This window comes from Mycetomoellerius zeteki, unplaced genomic scaffold, assembly GCF_001594055.1.
Source record: "Mycetomoellerius zeteki isolate Tzet28-1 unplaced genomic scaffold, Tzet1.0 scaffold592, whole genome shotgun sequence".
Taxonomy (NCBI): Eukaryota; Metazoa; Arthropoda; class Insecta; order Hymenoptera; family Formicidae; genus Mycetomoellerius; species Mycetomoellerius zeteki.
In genome coordinates this window covers 200,920-227,625 of record NW_017257602.1, presented here as the reverse complement: position 1 = coordinate 227,625, position 26,706 = coordinate 200,920, and the positions used below count along the sequence as shown (strand labels likewise).

The 26,706-nt window shown below is 34.9% G+C and overlaps 1 protein-coding gene and 1 long non-coding RNA gene across 2 annotated transcripts in view; both read left to right on the top strand.

Moving 5' to 3' along the window:
• LOC108728231 (transcription factor Sox-19b) overlaps window positions 1-22,283 on the top strand; it is a 40,989-nt gene extending 18,706 nt beyond the window's left edge. The window contains exons 3-5 of the mRNA XM_018456694.1: window positions 487-502; window positions 9,905-10,065; window positions 21,741-22,283. Coding sequence (XP_018312196.1) covers window positions 487-502; window positions 9,905-10,065; window positions 21,741-22,283 — 720 coding nt within the window. The remainder of the gene's footprint in view (window positions 1-486; window positions 503-9,904; window positions 10,066-21,740) is intronic.
• Window positions 22,284-23,746: 1,463 nt separating this feature from the next.
• The window catches only part of LOC108728239 (uncharacterized), a 7,647-nt gene continuing 4,687 nt past the window's right edge, over window positions 23,747-26,706 (top strand). The window contains exons 1-2 of the long non-coding RNA XR_001936882.1: window positions 23,747-23,758; window positions 25,041-25,042. This is a non-coding gene — a long non-coding RNA (uncharacterized lncRNA). The remainder of the gene's footprint in view (window positions 23,759-25,040; window positions 25,043-26,706) is intronic.

The following is a 26,706-nucleotide window of genomic DNA, read 5'->3' as shown; positions in this document are numbered from 1 at the left end:
AATAATATTATCTTTCTTTTTTAACATTTTTTCATTCAATCGAAAATGAACTTATAATGGGAAAATGTTTCAATTTAACATCTTTTTATTTCAATTGACAATATATCTTTTTATGCGTGCAAAAAAATTAGCTTTTATTTTTGTCTTTTTTTCAGTATTTATATATCCCTTTGAATTTGAAGCTACTTCGTTGCAGTGCAGCGAAGTGGCGTATGAAAGTGTTGTTGCAAATATTATACTCTTCCTACAGTTGTGTAAACACTCGTGGTGAACATTGGGACTATACTGACGTCATGTCTGGTTAGTTTATTGTAACAATTGGGCGGGCATAATGGAAACGAGCTCGCGTGTAAAAGCGATGGAAGAACACAGAAAACACACGGTTACCAATTTGTTTAATTAATACAGGAGGCGCGAACGCATTATGCGCGGTGAACGCGATTTGTAATTTAATAATTGCAATCTTTCTGTGACACTGTGACAAAGGACCGCATACGAACAGGTTTCGCCTGCATTACGTGATAATACTCGCGTGTTTTTCATGTAAACAGTCTCGCCATCCACTTATTTATTTGTCGTCCGAAAGTGTATGGATAATTGCATTGTTAAAAGTAACGAGTGTTTATACAAGATATTTTATAAATATTGCTACGTTTGAATCAGTCGTCCAATTTGTAGTTAGACCATACGCTACATTGTAATTGTTTAAGGCAGCTCACTGTGTCGCGTTAAAATATCAATTAATTGTTTAAATCAGACTGTTATAGTCGTCGTTGATTTGCATCTCTTACAAATTACATCACTGGTATTATAACGTTTTCATTATTATGTATAATTAAATTATATCCCGAATAAAATAAATAAACGGACTTTGCGGTTGTCAGGTAAATCATTAGTCTGATATATATATTTTGAGTTTTTAGACAATTCAAGTCACACAAGTACACCGAGCAATGCATCAAACAGCATGCAGATAATTTACTCCGTCTTACAACACTCCGTTGACTCATACTGCAGCTGAAAATGCAACTCTTAGCTATCAATAATTAATTAATAACTTGCAATTAATATTTTACTAATTTAAACTCCAGTATTTATATTAGCTCGATATTTATATCTGCCTCCGAAGATCATAAAAAAGTCCTTTTATTCATTTTATGTATAATATGCCGATCTTTATTTATTTCTTTAAACACAATTGAAATTATTTCCATGGGTATTTTGATTTCATTGCGCTACGATAAAAATCATTCCATGAGTAGGTACTTTTGACTTAATTGCTGTTGCTTCTATGTAATATGTTAGAAAACAAAGTATTTCAAAAAATTTATGTTTACATTCAGGAACATACTTCTTAATAAACTCGGGCTATTTTCTCTTCATGAAAATGTAAAGTTTAATTTCAGAAGAATAGTTTAATATTAAAGATAAAGATTATATAACGGAAAAGAATGAAATATATAACTGAAATTATTTTATTCGTTGCCATGAGACAATTATTTCGTAATGATCATACTCCATGTTTCAGAGAGAGATTTATTCTTATTGATTAATTTGTTCATAACAGTAATAGCCGTACAACTCTCGTTATCGCGAGTTATCGCAAGCTGTCAATTATAATTAAAATATTTACATACGAGTATATGTATATTCACGTATGAACTACAAAGAGTCAAGACAGGCTTTGATCGAAAATGGCATTCTTCTCTTATTTATGTTAAAACATTTTCATTAATTCACTATTTTCAAAAAACTAAATATTTAAATTATTGTTTATCTCATTTTAAACTATTTTTCCTACGTAAGTTTTATTTCAAAGTCACAAAGGCTCAGTATTACTAAAAAAATAGACAATCAGACAAGTTAAGCAAATCAAGTAAATGATAAAATTCATCAATAAATATGCTTCTATAATACAAACCTAGGGAAACATCCTATTATATATACGATGAAAGCAATATCTATTGTGCAAAGTAATGGAATACTTTTATTACCACAGTTTCCTTACCGCTATTGTACATCCAGCGTGGAAACGATGGCGTTCGAATATTCATGCCACATTATATTACGCACCCGTATCCACATAACGTAATTTATCGTCGTCATGTAATTCGTGCTCGCGTAGGCGAGTTTACGGATATCCTTCGCGAGCGCCTTTACGTTTGAGAAATTATTAATTCCGACAATGGTGATATCGCGATTAAGGCCGGAATTTATCCTGACACCCACGCATTCTCCCTGCAAAAAGCGATCGGTAATCTCCGATTTATCGGACACATGGAGACTCTCTTGTCCCCCGTTTATATCTCCTTTGCGTTTCGATCGTCTCCCCTTTCTTTTTTAGCTATCCCTTCCTCACAAGTTTCTATTCAAGTTCGGATTGAGATTCCTGCATAGTTTAGATACTCCTAAACGGAGAATGTATAAAATGACACGCATTTTCAAGATATACATATTTTTTAAAATTTATAAAATTTTAGTATTTATTTAAATTTTTTACGGAAATTTTATTCAAATTAGAGGTATAAATTATATTTGATATAATCATCAAAATTATTTTATTATCATTATATAATTATAATATAAAGTTTACTTAATTTTTTAATTATTATTTTATGTTTTCGCAAAAGAAATTAAAACAAAGAAAAGCCAATGTGAATCGACACTAGTTGGTCGTGTGTAATGTATATAAAGTATGTATTAAATTAAAAGTACAGACGTTTCAACCCTTGGTATTGGGTCCTCTTCAGTGTATGAATATATGATCGGTGAACTTCACAAATCGGTAAACTTCACAAGTTACAGAAAAATGTGTAAAAGCGCAAGTCGTCAAATCATCGTTAAACCATTGTCAAAATTAAAAATCTTCATGTTGTCTGTCGTATTCTATCGGATACTCAAATACTGTACATGTTAGAATTTTACACTAAAATAACGAGTCAAAAATGAAAATTAATAAAATTATAAATTAAATGTATAAGTCAAACTTCGCTAAAAACTTACATTGAAATCAGATTAACGATCAAATTCATGGTTGTGCTTGATTTTATATTCAATGATGACAGACTGAGTGTTTCTATTAATATAATACTTATGTTCATTTATTCTCATTTTTAATAAGCGTTTTGTCTAATCAACGTAGGGGACGCGTCACAATTCTAACAATTGATCTTATACACCATTAGAGCGAGAGCACTTAGGTTAGTCGTCCTTCTGGTCTTTAATAAAGGAACTTAGTTTGTTAATACCACCAATAAAAACCAAACGTATGAAGCAATTGTTCTTAAAAAATCTTATGAACTTTTATCAGAGATCGATGATAAGTAAGGGTAAGTATGGGTAAATTAAGTATTTTATGTTTTGCTGATTATTTAACTCAATTATGTTCATTTCTATCACCTTAGATTAACTTTAATCTCAGTTCAACTTGATCTTCACCGTTTTCTAATTTTTAAAACTAGAAAAAGATGAAGTTAGTTGAATAAAAATTAAAATTAAACTACATTAATAGAAACGGGCATAAAATAGGTAATTTACAATTTGCGGAACAAATTTGGGATAGAATTCCATTTGTAATTTGATATGCCGTCTTAATGCATAAGTGTGTATTTTTTATATATCTATATATTATATGTATATACAATGTATTTGTGTGTGTGTGTGCGTGTTCTCTGAATCTGAAAATGCTTTCTTTATTACATAGCACATAAAATTATAAATAGAATTCTATCCTGAAATCTGACGCGAATTACACATCGCCTAAACATGATCTAAAGTGAGCTCCATTATTATATTACTTACTTCCGGTTATTATCTTTGCTGAAGCGGCATATCTCTGCTAGAATATGCTAGTCTCATCTGCACATTTTTAAGAGAAAGGCAAAAACATGCTTTCACTTTTTCTCTTTGTCATAAGGACATTATCGCCAATTTCTTTCCTATGTTCTCTTTTCCTGGCGGTACACAGGTCTTTTCAGTTATTTCTGCTACCTCTCAACCGTATTTACTCATTGTCAGTGGCACGCGCATAAGCGTGTAGGTGGTTGGAATAAATTAGCAGCTGATTAGGTTGGAATGTCGACTCGAATTTCTACTCATACACGCGGTTGTTCGTTCTTTAGGGATGTGAATTAAAGATGTACCTTGACAAGAAATTCGTCAACCGCGGAAAATCGCTAATTCTTATATTAATTAAAAATCCTGATCGAATAATAAATTGGATTAAAGAAATTGATAAGATAAAGAAATAATATTATGAATTAGATTGTTGTTAGAAAAAAGATTTTTAAGATATTATAAAACTTTTTCAAACGTTTAAATTAATTTTGTATATTAATAATTTGCGGAAAAGAAGTTGCAAAGAAAGAATTAGTGGAAAAGATGTGTTCTCCAAATTTCACAATTTATCATCGGTCAGACACGTTTCGGAGCTAGTTATCCCTTTTTTAATGGATGACGGATTTACGATCGCGAGTTATCCGCAAAGTCACGTGCTCTCAGCCCACAGGCGTGACCGGTGAGCCGCGGACTTTCGCATAACGTCGCGGTAGCTTAAGACAATTCGATAAATAATGAACCAGCGACATGTTTATGCGCTCGCGTGTCTGTATTCAATGAATCCTCGAGCGAACACGATCCGCAAAGTACAGCCCTACCGCGCCGAAGGGAATTATTCGAGGATTTATTCCGTGCTCTCCTCATCCTTCCACCGCTTGACTTCCGCACCTCCGAGATATCAGGTCGATTTGTAACGATAAAGTACACGCATGCATTAAAATTGAAAACGAAGTTTCTCTAAAATCCTTGAAGAGATCGAAACGTAATCAAATAATAAAGATTCTTTTCGAACTACATCAAATGTTTTTCTCTTTCATTCGTTTGTTCTTTCACAGAGAGAGGGAGGGAGGGGGAGAGAGAGTGTGTAATATTATTCTTAACAATCTTAACCGAAGAGTAAAACTCGAAGGAGTAACCAAATAGTAAAAAAATAGATGTACACCCGGACTTCTGATTTCAAAGACTGTCATGGACTGTCATGGATTTCATGGACTTCATAAAAGTCTTCAATTTTGAGGAATTCATCGGACTTCTGAGTTATACATCAGAATTCAAGAGTGATTACCCCGTCGAATTCATCAAACTTCATTGGATTTCGTTGGACTTTAGCGTAGCACATCGGACTTTACCGGACTTCATCGGACTATGAGAAATTAAACGAACTTCTGACAGCTTGTACACCAGACTTTGCCGAACTACATCGGACTTTACCAAAATTTATCAAACTTCATAGGACTTTGCCAGACTGTATCGGACTTTACCGGACTACATATTGGACTTTACCAGACTTCATCGGATTTCGAAGAATTCATTGGACTTCTGACGGATTGTGCATCGGAATTCAAGAGTGATTATCCCATCGAACTTATTTTATTATTTCTTTATTGTGTATTAAGAAATTACAGAGTATACACAAATGGTGAGGCACCAGCAAAACTGCTGCTACTACGCCTCCCAGAAAACGAAACGAATTACAAATTATAAAAATTACAAAAATGAGACAATACATGAAAGCGTATCTTACTTAATAAATAACGTGATAAGATAATGCTCGAGCAGTAAACAAAACAATAGAAGATAAGAATGCTTAAAGAATGCTGATGTACATTAAGCCAACCGGAAAAACTAGGGGAAATATGATCGTATTTGCGAACATTAAACGAAAAACGAAGACAAGAATTCTGTATACGCTGAACACGGGTAAGCAGTTTTTGAGACAGAGTTGGAATGTATATCAAGTCAGTGTAGTCAAATAAAGGGATTATAAGCATTTGGGAAATAAGAAGTTTCTGTGAAGTTGAGAGGATATGTCGGAATGGATATGAAAGACGAAGACGTAGGAAGGCTGTACGACACTTCACCACAACATGCTCGCTAAAAAACCAGGAGGAGTCAAAATGCACCCCAAGTATTTTAATAGAGGAAGAGCGAGAAATTTGCGATTGATTAAGGAAGATGTTAAAGGAAGAAAGATGGGATAGTAAATAGGGTGATCCTGCAACAAGCAGAGAGGATTTGGAGGGGTTAAGATGGAATGAATTAAAGGAGGTCCATTCAACGATCGAGCAGAGATCCTGATATCAGCAACAGCGGTGGAAGTTTTAGATAGTTTGAAAAAAGTATAGCAGAACAATGTCGTCAGCATATGTGAAAAGTTCAGAGTTAAGTCGGACGGAGGCAAGGTCAGTAGTAAATACTGTAAAGAGCAATGGACTAAGAATGGAACCTTCAAGAACTCCAGATGGTAAATTATGAGAGTGAGAAGGAAGGGGAAGGGTTATAAAGAAGGACACGTGAGAGCGGAGGAGTTTGTAAGGAAAGAGCGTAGAAAAGATAGAGCGGAATGAGATAGACCAAAGGAGGAAAGTTTTAGAAGTAATTCGTGATCGACAGTATCGAATGCCCTCGAAAAGTCAAGGGTGGCAATCGAGATTACTTTTCCTGAGTCAAATTCGCGTAACACTGTGTCAAATAAATGGAGTAATTCGGTAGTGATATTATGAGAACCGCGAAAACCGGACTAACAATCAGGAATAGCATTGGACTTCCTAAAGAAGTCGTTCAGCTGATCAAAGCAAATACGTTCTAGCAACTTAGATAGGAAAGGGGACTAGATATAGGACGAAAAGAAGAAGGGGAAGAGGGGTTATTGTTTTTCGGAATAGAAATTACCACGGATTTTTTCCAAGCAGAGGGGAAAATATTGGAGGACAAGGAATAATTAAGAATGTGGAGAAAAGGAGCAAGACATTGTGGAAGATAGAGCATGTCCTAGGGACCAACGGAAGTAAGTTTTATATGCTTTAGAATATTATAGAGATAAGTGCCAGTGATAGGAATAAAAGTAAAAGAATCAGAAGTGACAAAGTTAATAGGAAAAGTGATTTGGGAGGAAGGGCAACCGGAGACGAGGGAAGAAAGTCTATAAAATAATTGTTAAGAAAAGAGATGGATTAAGATAGTTTGGGATTGATGGAGAGGACGAGGAAACTGCACCAAAAAGAGAGAGGCTGCACCAGAAATGACGAGGAGAGTTGAAGGAGAGGGATAAGGAGATAAAGGCCTTTTTTTCGAACAGCTGTAACGGATTCAATCGGCACTGGAGCGAATAAGCCGAAATCTATTTAGTGCTCGAGATTTAAGAGCAATCAATTTTTTCACTGCAGCGTTTATCCACGGGGCAGGAGGCCGAGAGGAACGTCCATACGAGATCGGTGCGAGGCGATCGAACACTGCAAGTAACGTGGATTCGAAGTAAGAGACCATTTCATCGGAGTTCGTCGGACTTTATGGTATCTGACTTTGACAAAATTCATCACACTTCATCAGATTTTACCAAATCAAACTTTACCGGATCATAACGCAGACTTCACCAGACTACATCGCAAAAAAATGATTTTTCTAAGATATCCAAAAATTTAGTTAAATACAGATCTGAAAATAATTTTGATAGACTATCAAAATAATTACGTAAAAATCTCAAGCATGATAAGCAATGCTGCAAAAAGCTGTGACATTCTAGCAATCAGTTTGAGCGTCCTACATAATTATTTTGATAGTCTAACAAAATTATTTTCACATCTGTATCTAGTTAAATTTTTAAATACTTCAACAAAGGTGGCTTTTCCGTGCAGACTTTATCGGACTTCATCGGAATTCGAAGAATTCAACGGACTTCTGATGGGTTGAATTCAAGAGTGGTTCCCCCTTCGGTAAAACCACAAATAGATGACAAAGTTCTTACGAAAATTCATGTATTACCCAGAAATGGGTGACATAACAGTCAAATGCGTGAAGTTAAATTATTGTACTAAGACCTCGGTAGTCTAATGACTTAAGACGCTCGTACGAAATACAAGAGATCCGGATTCGACTCCCGATCGAAATAATATTTTTCGCAATAAATTTATTTACAGTTTTTCAGCACATTAACATCTTGCTAATATGATGCCGTGCATCAAAAATTGTCAATTAATTTAGTTCGTATTATTCCAGTTTAATTGCGTTTATAAGTCCGGAAAACCAAATTCGGCGGGCACATTAAATATTATTTAAAGCATTAAAAGATCTAACTTCGACCGGGGTATAGGCTTCTAGTTTATTGATTGTGTTCTCACATATACGGTCTAAAAATAAGATTCTTATTGTTTAAAAAAGTAAAGTTCAATGCTTTCTTTCTTTATAAAAACACTTTCAAATTTCCAAGTATTTCATATGTTCAACAAGTAACAGCAAATAGAAGATAAGATAATTAAAAATGTAACATTATTTTTCTTAAAAAAAATAAACAAATGTATAATCAAATCGTCACACGCTTATGTGTATCGCTGCACATACGACGTGTACTCCTTTATCTATTCTTTATTCGAGTCTCGTGAAAAACTACGTAACCGTTTGAGCCGGCGAGTTTCGAAACACGAAGAGCTAGATGCGCTGAGCCGAGAAAACGACGTAGTGCCGCGGAATCTTTTGTGTTTGCGTTTGAATTATTATGCGACGAATTACGACAGAGACGGTCACGACGCGCGTAAAATATTTAGACTTAGTAATCACACTCCGTCTCCCTCGCACTTTCGTCCGGCGTGGAAATTCAAAATTACGTAATCTGGTACGAGGCGCGAAACAATGAAGACAATAGCAACCCAGGAACGGCAAACAAATCTCTGCAAACCGAGGGGACTCGCGCGTATCAAGCTCGATTCATCGAACATCTGTTCTCGAAATTTTGTCGGTGAAATGAAGGAGATAAGTAAAAATCGGCAGATGCCATGTACAGAGCATGTCTAATTAACATCATCAATTGAACTGAAAAAACAAAGATCGAAAACGAAAAGAAAGAGATCGAATTAAAAATTTCGATAAGACATATCAACGCGAGGCTATTATAAAAAAATAATTATTTGATATCTAGATAGACAAAAAGATATCTTTTAGACTTCTAAAAAATATTTTGCCATGTCAAAAAATGTTTTTCAAAAATTTCTAAAAAATGCATTGAGAAAAATGGTTTTATTATACCAATGACACGTATATAGTTGAACGCATTTTTATAAAACCAAGCAGAATTTCTAGTTCTCATGATAAGACTATATTTTACAACTAGACCGTTTAATAGACTTTGCTATTTTTTTCTTACTTTGGATTTTAGTATTTTCAGTTGGATGTACAGAATTTCCGATTCTATTCAATAGAAGATCTTCGAAAGCAATACTATGCAAAACGTACAAAACGGTAGAAAAAGAGACGCGCTGTCAGAGACGGTAGAACCAAATATCAATCTTCACCGAAAATATGGCGGATGATATTAGCGATCATTGTCGAGTCTCGAAAGAAAGTGACTCTTCTCTTAGCTGAAAAATCATCAATTACTATTCACTAAATCATCGATCGTCTATTTTCTTCTGGTGCTCTCCGCTCAACACTTTTAGAACCCCATATACGACATATATGCATATTATTACTTTGTATCAAATGAAACCGAACATTAATATGACATTAAACATAAGAAAATGAAAATCCCAAAGAAACAATAGACAAGTAGAACTCCACTTCAACTATAATCTTAAATTGCCTACCAACAATGAATTTATATCAACTATTTGATATAAAGCCACAAATTAAGTGTTGGCGTGTTGAAGTACATATATACAGTGATATATGGGACCTATAGTTTAACGCTGGATCTGAATGGTGTTGGTGGTCAAAGATCTCTTAATTACCAGATGGAGCCAAATTATTACTTTTATTTCCAGTACAATTAGCATCCCGCGCGCGAATTGGTAATTAACATTCAAGTTACCAAAGTCGTCAAAGCATCTTATTCATAAACATCGTCATTATTTTACAGGAATGGCCAGCAGCATGGGACAGGCTGCAATGGGCTCCTATTACCCCCCCGCCGCGGCTTACGGCTCGCTCTCGGCGGCTAGCATGGCTGCAGCCGCAGCAGCGGCTGCACAACAATCGGCTGCATCTGGTCTCATGTCTAGTATCGGGTCAACACCTCCGGTAAGTCAATAATTCTTTCGAGTGATTAACGTGTATGCCGCATGTCAACGCCACACTACCTCTAGGCGTAAAAAAGAGATATAAGTACCAATTAAAAAAATGTATATAGAAATTGTTAGGGGATATATTAGGGGAAGGATCTTGTGTCCTTTTTGCGTTATGTGTTACACATAATGAAAGCATTGGTCCTTCGAGCCGGATTTCCACGGATTTCCACGGATTTCCACAAGTTTTCACATATTTCCATGATTTTATGGATATTACGGACACAGGTTCGTACGAATACGTAGGTATCACATGCATGAATATCCGTTGCAAAGGTGATGCAATATAAGCATCTCAATCGCACGCAGTAAGTAATCTCAAATGTTATCTCAGCTACACATTGTGAGGTAAGAGCATTCTTTATGATCACAATATTGTCATTAAGAATATCATATTCAAAGAACCATCGAAACATGGAGGTCTTTACTTTCGTTCGCAAGTTACGTCATATTTTGTTCATAGGTTTCGCTCACAAGAGTTGCCATATTGTACGTTCAATAAATTTACCACTTCCGCTCACAAGAGTTGCCATTTTATATTTTTCGAAGATTCTAGATTCTTGCATGCAAGGCCATTTATATTTTCATAGAATTTTCAATTTCATTGGCTAGGCTGCCACGTTGTCACATTGTAACGATTTTGCATTGCAACGCAGTCAATATCACGCATTACATTTAGCATTTCGCAATGAATGCACTCACCTTATCAGATGCGAAAAACAAGAGAGCTCACATAAGATCCGCGATCACATGGCTAAAAACCTTCATCGATGGCTTCGATATCAGCGGTTCGCGACACGATCTTACTGAGCGTAAGCAAAGATTATTGGAATTACGAGCCCATTTTGAAGCTCAATCATAGAAATTCTTGAAAACGCAGATCCCTCGATCACCGACAAAAAGGCTATTCATGAACAGCAAACGCAACAGCGCGAAAGTTTCGAAGGTCCCTATTTCCAATTAATGGTTCGTTATACGGCTCTTATTGAGCGAATGGATAATAGCGCATCTCAGTCAAATTCATCCCAAAATAACAGGCACACGGTTAGCTCGAGGGAAACGCGTATCAAATTACCAAAAATAGATTTACCAGTTTTTGCAGGTACATACGATGATTGGTATTCTTACAGGGATACTTTCAAAAAGCTAATCCATTTAAACGAAGGCTTGGCTGAAATTGAAAAATTTCACTACTTGAGATTCTCCTTAAAGGATACTACCACCGACATAATAAAGTCTATAGAGACCACAGCAGCTAATTACCAATGAGGCATGGACGGCTGTCAAAGAACGTTTCGATCAATCAAAGATGGCTTCTTCAAAAGCATGTTCGCGCCTTATTTGAAGTACCAGCTGTACGTAAGGAAAATCACAACATGATTCACGAATTAATAGACATTGTTAAACATTTGCACGCGCTTAAGGCCCTCAAAAGGCCCAGTGATTATTAGGATGACGTAATTGTTTATCTTATCGTTTGCAAATTGGATGTAGCCACCAGCAAGGCGTGGGAATTAAGTAAGTATCAAGGAAAAAGACCTGTCGGATTTAGAAACCTTAATAGAATTTTTGACTTTCCGATGTCAAGCCTTGGAATCAGTACATGGTAGAGCTCACAATAGCTCAACAAGTAACACCATGCCAAAGCATGACAACAATTCAAAATCCACGTCTGTCACTAACGTCGCTACATCCAATCTTTCTTGTACTGTATGTAAAATCATTCAATATATTATCGTAAAGAATTCCTCAATTTATTAGTCCTCAATTTATCGAAGATAGAGTTAAGGCCGCGAAAAATGCGCGCTTATGTCTTAACTGTTTGAGATCAAACACACACCAAGCATGCAATTCAAGTACTTGCCGAAAATGCAGCAAGAAACATAATACCTTGCTACATATAAATGTTTCAAACAATTCCGATCAATCTGGATCAAACACGCAATCAACGAGTCAAGTTACTAATCCTCTGCTCCCCGTCACCACACAATGCACGTTAGGTCATCGCTCTTTAAATATTTTACTATCCACCGCGGACATCAATGTATATGATTCCAATAATTAAATTCATTTATGTCAAGGATTACTTGACAGCGGCTCCCAAATGAATTTCATAACGAAAGAATTAGCCAATCGATTGAAGCTTGAAGAGCGACCTATTGATATTGCAGTGACGGGAGTCATGGATGGAGTGATTCACACTAATACAGTAGTCAGTTTCTGCGTCAAATCGCGTTTTAATAATTTCTGCGAAAAAATGGATTGTATTGTACTTCAAAAAATAACACAGCATTTACCTCAACATTTCATACCCATGCAAAGTGTGTCGGTTCCAAAACATATAAAACTCGCTGATCCCAATTTTAACATACCAGCTGGCATTGATATCTTAATAGGAGCCAAGTCCTTCTGGAGGCTCATTTGTACAGGTCAGATTAAATAATCAAAAACTCAGCCGACATTGCAAGACACATTTTGTATGGATAATTTCGGGGTCACACCAAGTGACATAACCAGACCTGAAAGGCATAAGGCAATAAGGAAGGGCGTTTTATCGTCAAACTGCCAATAAAGCAAGACAAACTAAACGACTTGAGAGAATCCAAGGACATCGCTCTAAGACGTTTCAAATCTTTGGAGAAACGGCTCATCGCTTAACCCCGTATGTATGACGAATACAAGAAGTTCATGGATGAATACATACATTTGGACCACATGAAGGAGGTGAACATTCATACGATGCCAAGCCCAAGATCTCTAGTCTTTTATCTCCCACACCATGCTGTACGAAATGAAACGAGTTCCACTACGAAGTTCCGGGTAGTGTTTGACGGCTCGTGCTAAACTACGACCGAGCTATCTCTAAACGACTCATTAGTGGTGGGACCTACATTGCAAGAAGATCTTTTTTCCATTTTGATCAGATTCCGAACGTTCAAAATTGCTCTCACCGCCGACATAACAAAAATGTATCGACAAATTCTGGTCGATTCAACTCAAACATCATTGCAACATATTTTCTAGCAAGAGTCCCAAGACGAGCCCATCAAGACCTTCGAATTAAGCCTGTTACCTATGGCACTTCATCAGCATCATTTCTAGCAATCAGAGCCCTAAGAAAATTAGCGGAAGACAATGCAGATAGAGCGTCGCAAATAGCAATGCGAGATTTCTATGTAGATGATCTCATCACTGGGGCCGATTCAGCAGAAGAAGTTTTATCCATCAAGAAGGAGATTACTGCATTGCTGCAAGAGAGAAAATTCAAGCTTAGGAAATGGTCATCCAATGCTCTCAGCCTCCAGGATCAGTACTCCTCCGTCGAGCAAAGAGAATTTATTCAAAGAGAATTCTATCCTCCGACAATAATTCCGAGAAAAGAACGCTAGGCATTGCATGGGATTGCCGAGTAGACGTATTCAAATATTCATCCATCAATCATCTGCCTCCTCTTGAGGCGCCTACGAAGCAAATTTTACGTATCTTATTTTACGTATCTCTCTCATTTTTGACTCAATGGGACTGTTGGGTCCGATTACACTACTCGCTAAGACTATCATGCAGGATCTTTGGCGATTCAAGCTCGATTGGAATGAATCGATTCCCTTGGAATTGGATACCAAATGAAAGCGTTTTGAAACGGAGTTACAGGAACTAAATAGTACACGCATTCCTAGCCTTATCACAGCTACAGAGCAACATACTTGTCTAGAACTACATGGGTTCTCGGATGCGAAATTACATACGGAGCATGCATCTATTTACGCTCCACTTCAGTCAATGGCTGCGTTCAACAGAGAAAACTAATCAGTTAGCACTTGTGATTCTTTAATATGATTGGTTCTTGCCTTCAGTTCTTCACTGGATCTAAGTGTAAGAATCGATTATATTGAAGAATCACTAAGCGCTAACTGATTAGATTTCTCTGCTGAACGTGGCCAATGATGTCTATTGCACACGCCTACTCTGCTCTAAATCTAGAGTGGCACCATTAAAGAGTTTGTCACTTCCGCGCTTCGAGTTATGTGGTGCATTGCTACTAACTCAGCTCATCAGTAAGATATCGAAATGTCTTACGTCAAATATTCTCCATTTATCTATGGACGGATTCTACAATTGTACTATCATGGTTGCAATCGTGCAATCGATTATGGTCAACCTTTGTTGCACACCGCATCGGTGAGATACAGGAATTAACATCGATTCATCAGTGGAACCACATACGTAGTGAGAACAATCCTGCGGACCCGGGATATTTATCCCGGGTTCTCTAGCTCAATTAGATGTCTGGTGGTACGGGCCTTCCTGGCTGGGGCGTGACAAAGAGAGCTGGCCTCAAAAAGCTTCCTACTGATATAACCGAAAACCTAAGGCTATCGCCGCCACAGCAGCTAATATACAAGAACCTGACATATTTTATCGTTTATTCAAACTTTACCAAACTTACTCATTCGTGTCTTCACGTGCATGATACGTTTTATAGAAAACACCAAAGGTTCATCCGGCTCGAAAGGCCAATGTTAGGGGAAGGACCTTGTATCCTTTTTACGTTATGTGAAACGCAATTTTCTCTTTTGACTGAGACTTGTGTCTCTTGCCTTGTGGTCACGCCCGAGTTAGTTTCGGCAGCGCGATGAAAGAAAAGAAAACTGTTTCATAAGAATCTGCTTTAACGTCTTTTTACATCGTACCTTTACACGAGTTGATTCGCGTACGCGACAAATAAAATGGCCAGTTTGCATACCGATTCGCACGTGAACGAACGTATACGAACAACGTTGGCGTCGCAACGAACAATGACGAACGAACGACCCGAAGGCCTTACATGGCGCTGCTTGTGCTAGCGTGGCGCTGTTCAGGCCCACTTGAAGTGCATGCGCGCGGCCATGAGGCCTTCGGGTCGTTCGTTCGTTATTGTTCGTTGCAACATTAACGTTGTTGGTATAGGTTCGTTCATGTGCGAACCGATGTGCAAGCCGACCATTTTATTTGTTGCGAATCAACTCGTGTAAAGGTACGATGTAAAAAGACATTAAAGCAGATTCTTACAAAACAGTTTTCTTTTCTTTCATCGAGCTGCCGAAATCAACTCGGGCGTGGCCACAAGGCAAGAGACACAAGTTTCAGTCAAAAGAAAAAATTGTGTAATAGAAACTGTGTAATAGAAACAAATCATATTCGAACAAATAAGTTGTATGTAATAGAAATAAATTAAATTGTTAATTTGGCGCACCAATAACCGCGCAGTATTACTCTCATTTGTCTATATTGCGTGTTTAAATAAATCTAAATGAATCAGAGAACTGAAAAATAAAATAAATAATAAAAAAGAATAATGAGCACAATATAAGTGCAATTAAAACAAATGTATTGAAATTAAAAATATTGTCTAAACATTAAATTATCTTCAGTAGACATAACACTTACAAAAAACTAAAAGACTAAGAATATATAATCAATCACTAGTCAAACGCTAAAACGGATTGATCGATAAAATGTATGTCAATCTCGTAGAGCTGCAAGACCTACTAATAATTTCTATTTTTTCTGCAGAAAGAACTGAATCAAAATTTTTGACCACAGAATGTATGAAAACATTCGAAAACTGGACAAAAATTCAGAAATGGGAGGACAAATAATAGATCAAAGAGAAAATTTTGAATATAAGAAAATCAAGTATAAGGATTTCTGGGGGAAATTTTTTTACGTTTTCAAATCAAGGTTTTTAAAATAACTGCGCACAGAATGTTACAATCACCTATCTATTTAAAGTTTAAACTATTTTTTTTTTCTGATTATGAAGACTATCTCTGAAGATAACACTTATAAAAGAACGCTTTTTTTAATTACTTTGAATTAGACAAACTGTTTCTTATAGATTTTTAGATGCTGATGACAATGCCGCAAGTTAAATTTCACTGCCACGTTAAATTTCTGAAATAATTGAGGGTTAATATAAAAAAATGGCTTTTTTGTTATTTGATATTTGTTTGTAAAAAAGATTAACGTTATCTTGAAATTCTAATTAGAAGTCATGAATGTATTGTTCATCCCCTATAAAATGTATCTTTTTAAATTTCATATCTTATTTTTTAACCATGTTATGAAGGATTCAAATACAGAATTTTTCTAAGATAGTAAATGTTTTTATATAAGTGATTATACTTGTATAAGTATTATATATAAGTATATGTATAAGTATATTTATAATATATAAAATATAATAAATATATAATCTAGTTGCCGTGATTATTGATACACACTATAATTTATCGTTATAGATTTCATTAAATGTATATGTATGTATATGCATATGTATTATGTATACAGACACACACACACGGGGTGTCTCATTTTAATTGCCCACTTCGAATATCTAAAAAAACGCATTTCCAAAAGAAATATGCTTCAGACAAAAGTTATATGGGTATAGCCACAAATTAAAAACTGTATATAATGTTATCGTCATAAACGGAAAATTTGTTATCTTAGAAAAATTCTATATTTAAATCCTTCGTAACGTGACTGAAAAATAGAATATTGAGACAAAAAGAATGCATTTTATAAAGAATGAATAATATTTCATGACTTTTAATTGGAATTTCGAGATAATGTTAATCTTCTTTAAAGAATGCAAATATCATTAAAAAAGTCAGTCTCAATTATCTTGAACACCTGACGTGCTGGAATTTTTTTGGGTTACGGCGTTGTTTTAATTTTAGTTTTAATTTTAAAGTCATTTTTTTTTACTGTAAACTAATGTAATCTTTTATTGTACTGTCCTTTATTGGCCAAAATTTGAACGTCCTAATTAAGTTTGTGACATTCACGTGCATAGAGATAATAACAGATGAAAAGATACAGGTACGTTCCTTTTTATAGTTTATTTATTTGTTATTATTTTTATTGTTATAAATTAAAATTTATAAAATAATAACAAAAATTTAAATGTTTTTATATAAATACTTTAAATATTCGGAATGACTTATGCAAAGTTTCATTGCGATTCACCGATTAGTTACAAATATTTAAAACAAATAAGTATTTTATTTACGGACAACTAATTTCCTGCATCACAATATAACTTTACACAAATCATCTTGAATACTTAAAGTATGTATCTATAATACTTGTATAAAAAAAAACTGAAATTTTTGTCATTATTTTATAATAATTTCCATATATTTCTATTAGAGCATAGATAAAAAAAATATTATTTATTTTAATGTTTTTGTATGCGAAATTACTTTTGATCTAGATGATAAACCGTCGCTAAATTTTTCATCGAAATATTTCTACATTATCAATATATAGGAAATAGGAAATAATAATCCATAACGATCGAAGCTGGATCTTTAATGCTTAAATAATTTCATGTGAATTTATATATATCATATAATGTAGACGACATCTCAAGCTTTTAAGATTTATCATCTCGTTTACTTACATACACACATTCAAATAACTCGTAAATATCTACATACATATATACCATATTTATTGTCGTTTGAACTGCGCGCCGAATTTCTACATCAAATACAAATGTATTGTACAGATGTAATTTCAACGCAGACATTAACCCGACATTTTGCCCAATACGACAAAGTCACGACAATCACAAATCCATTTATCTTGAAGACAATTGGCGGCTGGACATATCGAGTTCGCGAGACAGATCGCTGGTCGCGTAAATATAGCAAAAGGATGAGAAAAAGAGAATTGCGCGCGCGCGCGTATGAAGAGGATTCAGAAAGGAGAAGGAAGGATGAGGGTGGAAACGCGAAAGGTATGTAACGAGAGAGGAGGATGAGTGTAGGTACGTTGCATTCGCTGTCGCAACAAAGGAGCCCCCGGGTGGCTTCGCAAACAGAAACCGGAGACCGTGGTCTGTGTATGAATTTCCGCAGCTGGCTACGGGAGACAAACAGATAGCTAGTTATTTCTGCATTCAACGGCTGAATGGCCGACGCGTCTGGAACGAGGCACCGGCGCGATACAAGCGACCATTATTGGCGAACATCGGCGGCGAGCGGCACGCTCGAAGAATTTCAGCGTTATCTTCGCCCGGCCGAGTTCGAGCTCTTCCTTTCTCTGTGGCGTATTAGCATCGCGAAAATATCTGATCGCAAAATCTTGAGAAAGAAAGAACTATTTTAGTTTTCATATCAAAAGATTAGAAGTCATTGTAAAGAAAAATATTTCTTATTAATACAATCTATAACATGCTAGAGAAAGAAACAAAGAAATATACAAGTTTGCGAGTTATCGCCGCATCTTTATTCATTGCTAACGTCAACGTTTCGTGAACCTTGCTGTTCACTTCATCAGGAAGAGCACACTGATACTGGTATGTTGAAGAAAAGCGTTATCAGAGAAAGAAAGAGACAGAATATTATTACGTTTGTCTTCTGTGGTTGAGCTAATACACTTTTGAAAATTAAAGTGAGATGTATATGGATTGATGTTGGTCGAAAGCGAGAAAGAGAGTTCTAGTGCAATCTAGTGCAGAAAACAAATCAACTTATTAAGCATTTTCGGACAAATCCCCTCAACTGTTTATATATAAATGTGCTCGCATATGTATAAATGTTTATGTACGTGACTAACAAGTAAACCTACCCAAGTATTACACTCCGATTTTGATGAGTTTTTAATATGTTGTTCTCCAGACAAAAATAAGCGACACGTATTTTTTATACGTGCCCATACACACTTTTAAGGGGTGAAACACCCCTTTGAAAAAAATCGGTTTTTCTCTTTCGAAGCGAATATCTTCAAAACTATAAGAGGTAGAAAAAAATTTCTGGAATGAAAATTGAATGGTTTCAAGAGTACTTTATAACTAACAACTAACAACGACCTAATAAACTCGATTTAACAAAGTCGAATTTTTTTCAAGGTGCACATTACAGCTAATCATGTAATGAGAAGAAAAGGGAGTGTGTCAGTTAAATTATAGTAAACACAATGTTGAAATTGATTCTTTTCGCCGATTATGGTAACTATTATATATATCCAAAAAATAAATTCATAGAAAATTATCTTGCTGACTCAATAAAGCTTTTAATTGTTTTAACAAATCTTTTTTGTGCACCGACAATTTAACAGAATCACGTTTCGAGACTCGCGAACGAAGCAAGTTTTTACAAAATGTTGAAGCGGCTGAAATATCGAGGGCTGCGGCACAATGGAGCAATGTGAGGGAGTTGACTTTCTTGCACTCTGTGCTCTCCCACCGCCCCGAGGCCATTTAGAAAATAAAGTGTGCTCATTCTCCTTCGCTCACGACTTCGACGACACATGGCGCGAAAAGAGAATACCAGTCTTTTGTGACCCAAAACAGAGGCGAATAGTGTACGGTGTCATTGTCCTTTTTAACAGTGACATCGCGTTGGATAATTAAGTCTCTGACAACGACGGCATAGAATGAACTATCACGGCTATAACGAAGACGACTATAACAAACGAAAGAAACAAATGACATACATGTAGAACTATAAACGTAAGCAGATATTTAAAATTAGACATAGCACAATATACACAACTATATTTATACACACATACAGGGTATATCTTAAAAAGCGCCCACTAATCATGTAGCGCTATTCCTAATAAAAAACTCGAGTCGAAAAGTCTTGAATCATTTTACAATTTTCGCAATAGTTAATGTGAAATTAATTTCTAAAGACTGTCAAATAAGCGGGTGAAATTGAGATACATAAGACAACTTTAAAATATCTTTCAATGGAAAGTTTTTAATGGAATATCTTAAAAATGTTTCTTAAAGAGCTGTTAAAGATATCATAAAGTTGCTTCATCGCCGATTTATACATTTTGCTCATTAAGTAACTAAAAAAAGTTGCGAAAATTGCAAAATGGTAGAGGAATTTTCGACTCAATTTTTTATCAAGAGTAGCGCTATATGATTAGTAGGCACTTTTTAAGATACATCTTAGAACTTTTGTATTTATGTCGTATAATTTCTCCATTTCGAATAAATTGAGAAAACTTAATAAGCTACATTAAAAAATAATTTAGGTAAATAATTATATGTTCATTTTGATCATTTAACTTATGAATAATCATACATATTGAAAAAAGGTGCTGAATTATTTCAAATTTTTTAATTTAGAAATTGACATTATTCTGTATTTCAAATTAATTCAAAAAATTTCCGGAGCACACAGCCGACTTTAAAAAATTCAAGAATTCGCTATTGAATTAACTATTAAAGTCCGATTGAAAATTCCGTTTTCGTTTAGGTTATGATCGGCTTCGGTTAAAAATCAAAGTTTCGATTAGGATTCAGTCGAAATTGAGAGAAAACAGAGTTTTAGCAACATAGTCGAAACCGATTAAGCTGTAATAAACATCTATTACTTAAAATTTATTTAACGTAAAATATTTTCTCTTGATTTTCCAAAGACTTATTTAAAAAATATTTGTATTTCATGTTTTGAAATCGCGTGTAATTATTGAAATATGATTATGATATTACGGATAGTGTATAACATATCACTGTGATAAAAGAATTGTATTACAATAGAATGAGATGATGCGTAATTGTTTTAATAATTACATTATAATATTTATGAAGAAGAAGTATATACATATAACTTTTCTAAGATTCGCATATGAAAGTTTTAGTTTTGATTTCGATTGAAATTGACACATAATCAAATATTCGTTTTCTATTTCGTCTGAAAAAGAATAAAAAAAATTGTTTCAATCGGATCTCTATTAATCATCTAATAATCATCCAACGTTCAATTAATAAAATACATGTGTCGACTGTGATAATTGGAATCGAAGTCGCGATCAAACCGACTTTCTATGCGAATATCTCAACGTCGCGCGATGAGAAGGAATTTTTTAATTTCTGGACGCGATTCGCGGATAGCAGCGAGTGAGGCTTTCGAGGCGAGAGAAGCTAAGCTGTAATCAATTGGTCGTAGCGGGCGGGAGAGACTTAGCATTACTAAGACTGGATGTAAATCATCTGGACAAAGCCGCTTAACGATCCGACAAAGGATCCCGCCACGGTCCTTCCTTCGTCCACGAATTATAGAATCGGGAATATGCGCGTTGCTTCCCGCCTCTCCTTTTTTTTCTTTTATTTTTTCTTTCTTTTTTTAAGCACCGGTCTCTCGGGCCGGTCCCAGTTCAACTCAGTTCAACTTGCGGCAGCCTGGTCCAAACGTGCTTGGCCCAACGTGACGAAATTTATGGCCATTGGCATCGTTGTCTTCGACGTAGAACAAATCTTCAGCCCGGGTCGCGACGCGGATCCACCGATTTCGCGATTTGCGCGCGCCGACCGAATCGAATGCGTTGACTGTCAAATTTGTCGCTTGCTCTTTTTGTTCGTCGCGATGATGCCGCATTTTCAGTATTCGTTTTTTCGAAAGTCAACGTATAGCAGGCAAAGAATCGGCGAATTAATAGCAAACTAATAACGGAGTACTTTAAATTTTATTAGGATCTTCGAAAGTTCGACGAATTTTTTGTAGAGAATTTTTCTAGATAGATCCATTTCCATTAATTAGATATATGTTCGGTCTGATTACCACGGGATGTAAGAATCTAAAAATAATATTTGGATTGTCAGACGTTTCCCTGTTTTTGTTATAGTTACCAGTGGACCCGATGACCATGAAGTATTCTATGGAGCCTGATAAATATCGCGCTGCCTATATGCCGCCCAGCACTCTGGCAATGAGCATGTATCCAGATCCTAAGTACTTGGATTCTTCCAATCCCAAGACTTATCTGGACCGTACTTACTTAGACGCGAAGGCATACTTCGAGCAGTCGAAGCTATACATGGATCAGAAACCCACTATTGGAGAATACAATCGGCCGAGCTACGAGCCCAACAAGCTATACGAGGAATCCAGCCCAAATAGTGTCGTTGGTGGAAACGGACCCGCAAGATCACCGCCCGCGGAATCGCCAGACACAAGCAAGCAACACGAAAGGACAGAGCAAGGCTCGTCCAGCGCGAGTTCGACATCGACATCATCGGCCGCGAGTCCCGGCGCTTTGCCGTATTATCCCGCATCAGTCCAAGCTAGCGGCCTACTGACTGCTCCGCAGATGGGTCAATACGGTGGATACCAAATGGCAGCGGCATCGGGAAACGAATCTTTTCGACGACCGTTGGTCATCTTGTGACCCGATAGAGCGTAGCTCTGATCTATCTTCGAGGAGCAGTTGCTATGATGGCTACCGCGGACTCGACGGAACGAAATGACGGAAACGCAGACTTTTCCGGATCATCAGTCGTGATTTCGATAATCAGAAAAATGGATGATCCCGATGCGTTTTCAAGAAGGATAATTGCTACATGTCTCTCTTGATTGTAATGATTGTGGATTTAACAAGACAAAAATTAATAGATATGTATATGTGACAAGTCATTAAGAGAAAAAAGGTATTTTTAAATCGTACCGATCAAAAAGTAAAAATTTTCCAATAATGACTATTTTCTCATTATAATGGCTATCACGGATTTAACGACACACATAAATTTAACGAAGTCAGTTACTTATGAACTAGTCATCAACTTGCAAATATTACCAAAATTACTTCTCGAATTTTTTCTTCGTTTCTTTTATAGAAGAATTCTTGAAGAATCTGAAGCGGGTCAAACAGAGATTTCACGAATCAATTAAACGGAATTTGGAAAAATAAAAAGAAGAGATCGCCGATACTTTCTAAAACGGACCTAATCATTTACAAACTATTTATTAAAAAAATTATTATACAAGACATTCTTAATCCAACATCTGCCGTTCAAGACGATCGATCTGAAAGAATTTTATCGACTAAGAAAGATTAAGCATTTTCCTGACGGCAAGATATAATCAATAGTGTCGCTCTAGCAGCAGAATTAAACTTGGCCAATGGACTACTTCGAAAAATGGAGAACGATAAACGATAATCGTTATAGATGACAACGAAGACCGGAAGGACTTTCGCTGTGTGGTCGGCTGACTAGTCTTGACCGAGACGTATTAAGAACTGAGAACGTGTGTACATAGCCCCTGTGTAAATAGTGTAGCAAAAACTTGGCTTCTTCCGGGTTTCCGCGCGTGAATTCGCTTTCTTACGGTCTCTTTCGTCAGGAGCACCAGGGACCTCGTAATCCTTGAAGAGAAAGCAGTACAAATGGAATCATGTGCGTGCGTGGTGTTCAAGAGATCTCATGAGTGAATGTTCGATTTCGTGGGAAGAATTACGTGAGACGTAAGAGTAACAAGCCTTCTACTTTTTGTTTTTTTTTCTTTCTTTAATATCAAGATGGTTACGAAATTTTTTAATAAAAAATTTTATTTAACTTTCATTGCGCTGAGCTGGATAAAGACATTGTTATATAATTTTTGTAAAAATATGTTTGTCATCTATTATATATAGATGACAAACATATTTTTACAAAATGAATGTTGTTACAATATTTATTAGCGTTAATTATAAATAATCTGCTATTAATGTAGTATGATTTTTCTGTTGATTTAAAATTAATCAATTGGTTTAATATCAACGTCACAGTTTGACCTGAGAGGAAAAAATATTTATTATTTCCTGGTTAAAAAAGGAACATTAAAGCCTATACTAATGATTCTTAGTGCGATCAAATTTCTTTTTAAGTAACTACTTTAAGCATGGATAATACAAAAAACATATATTTATTATTTAATTTTTTAAATGAATATATATTTTGAAATTTTAAAGTCTGTCATTTCTGTAATAAGCATTTTCGCCTAACATTTATAGTTATTATTATGTAAATATCACCACATGTTTTAATGATTGAAAGTGGTTAGATATATGCTATTTAAAGAAATTCAGATCAGGACGTCATGAAGGTTAAATCTTGATTGCAGATATTTAGAATGATATGTACTTATATATTTTCCACAAATTCATTACATTTCTGTGATTATGATGATTATTAGCAGCAGATTATTAAACTGTTTTTAATTTATGATATTACGTAATCCAGCTTCATTCATAGCTTCAGAACACGGTTATAAGACTGTTTTTCAATACTGATAGATAATCAGTGCGCAGTGTTTGTCTGAACTAGGGCTCGCTATTATACGTTTAAACGAAAATACGTTTACACGTATAATTAATATATCCGTTTATTAGAAACGTTTTTCCGAATATACGTGTAATTAACTATTATACGTTTAAACGAAAACACGTTTACACTAATAATGCTAATTAAACGTGCTAATTAAACGTGTAAACGTTTACCTTAAAGTAAACGTTTTTTTGAAAGCGAATATAAACGGATAAACGTTTTATGTTTACACGTATCTTCGAAAAACGGAATAAAATTAGAGCCCTAGTCTGAACTGGAAATTGTAAGATTCACGCAAAAATATTTTTAACCCTAATCGGTATTGGTTTCGAAATTTCTTTAAACTAATATTCGTCTGTTCAGTGTATTTTAAATTAATATGCCTTTGCTTAAAGTTAAACGTAATTGAACAATTTTTTTATTTTGAAAGTCAAAATCCAAAAAATAGAGTTATGTAACTTAAAATTATGTAAAGTTCTAAAAAATACTTATTATAAACATTTTTTCACAATGTAGTTGAAGTATCCAGATCCACTGGATCTACAAATACCGATTAGGATTAAGGAGATCCTAAAGTGAAGATCGAACTGCGATGGAATTGATTCGATAGGACTAACACATATAGGTACAATTTACGCGTCATCGACATCACTACTATATCAATATCACACCCACACATACGTCTAAATTTTCGTAAAAGATTTTCGTATCGAATTAGGTATGTAAGTTGAATTCCACGTTGTTTCTTCGTGTTGCCTAGTAGTCTGAAACCTCCAATTTTTTCATAAGTATAGATTGCAGAACTTTTGTATCAAACAAGTATTACAACTTGACAGTTATAGATGTCATATTGAACTAATTGTAAGTAATGATAAAGAACAATTCAATTTCAAAAATTTTTTTCGTTCTTGGTATAAAAATCTACGCATCAAATTAGTATTAGTGCGTATATTTTAATGGAAAATAATTTCCAAGTCTGTAAAAGTAATACATATGAAAATTCTTTACGAAAATTATTGCGTTTAATCGGTAAAATAGTTGACTTTAGGATCTCCTTAAGTACCAAGATGCTTTGGTCGAATACGGCCATTTTCAATATGTTATATAAATCACTTGTTAAAAAAATTGAATAATTATTTTTTAAGAAGTTAACACTAATTAATTCATAGCCGAAAATTACTTTGAACTGGAAGTTCGAGGTGTTCCTTATAGATTTTTGCTGAATGATGAAAACGATGCTGCAAGTAAAAAAAATTCTAACGCTCAAGTTTCCAAAATATTTGAGGTACAATATTTAAAAAATAGCTTTCCTAACGATATTTGACATTTTGTTGTTAAAAAAGTTAAGTTATCTTAAAATTCCGATTGGAAGTCATGAACGATTGTTATAAAATATATTTTCTTTTATGTTGATAGTTCAACTGTGTTAAACGCCGAGAGAGTAATCAAAATTTGTTTTTTAATTATACAATTTTTATATTTTATCCATGCACCATGATGGATCAACAATCTTGAATTATGAGTAAAGACTAACAATTCATAATTATAAACCCAAAAAATCAGTACCTACTCACTGACGCCCAAAAATCTCCCATTTAAAGATTTTGCGAAAACACTGACCCAGATAAATATCAATCTATTGCTAAGAAAAATGATTACTCAATTTATTTTCTTACTTTTAAGTAATGATTATCTTAGCAAAGAATATTTTCTTGATCATAATCTTAAGATATACTTATTACAAAATTTTAGAAAAACTTACTATTATGTATTCAAAACAAGATTATTATTTTCTTTTGAAGAATATTATAAAATTAATAGAAAAACCGCAGTTTTCATAATAAGCATAAAACAAATCAAATTTATTTCACTTTAATAAACTTAATTGAAGTATTAAACTTACTAGGATTCAGAAATTATCAATTAATAATATAAAGAAAGTGAAGAGCATATAAGTCAAATTTGAAAAATTTAATGTATGGAATGCAAAACGTTTAATACATTACATTCTTAAAATGAGGACAATAAATTTAATAAATTAACAGTAGAGAGATACTCATCCTCGGTCTCACATAGAACATAATTTCAACATCTTCCAACTATTGTCAATACATCTACGGTAATGATTCACGATTTTGCTGAAGATGATTTGAAAGAAACCGAAACGTCCAAATAAGTTGGTATCAACAGTATACAAGTACAGTCACTGTACAATTTTAATATATACGAGGGTCGTCTGAAAAGTTTTGAGCCTCACCATGAAGATAGCGTTACTCGTCAAAGCCATTCTGGTATTATAATCGTGATACTTACGAAAGATATCTGTGACAATTGTGGCCACTTTGGACGTTCAGTTCTTGTTTGACAATCATTTGTGTCGTCATTTTGTAAAAATGGAAAAAATTGAATATCATGCTATAATTAAATTCTTGCATTTAAAAGGCAATACGTCTACGCAAATTAAAGCCGAGTTGGACGCTGTTTACGGGGACTCTGCCCCATCATTTG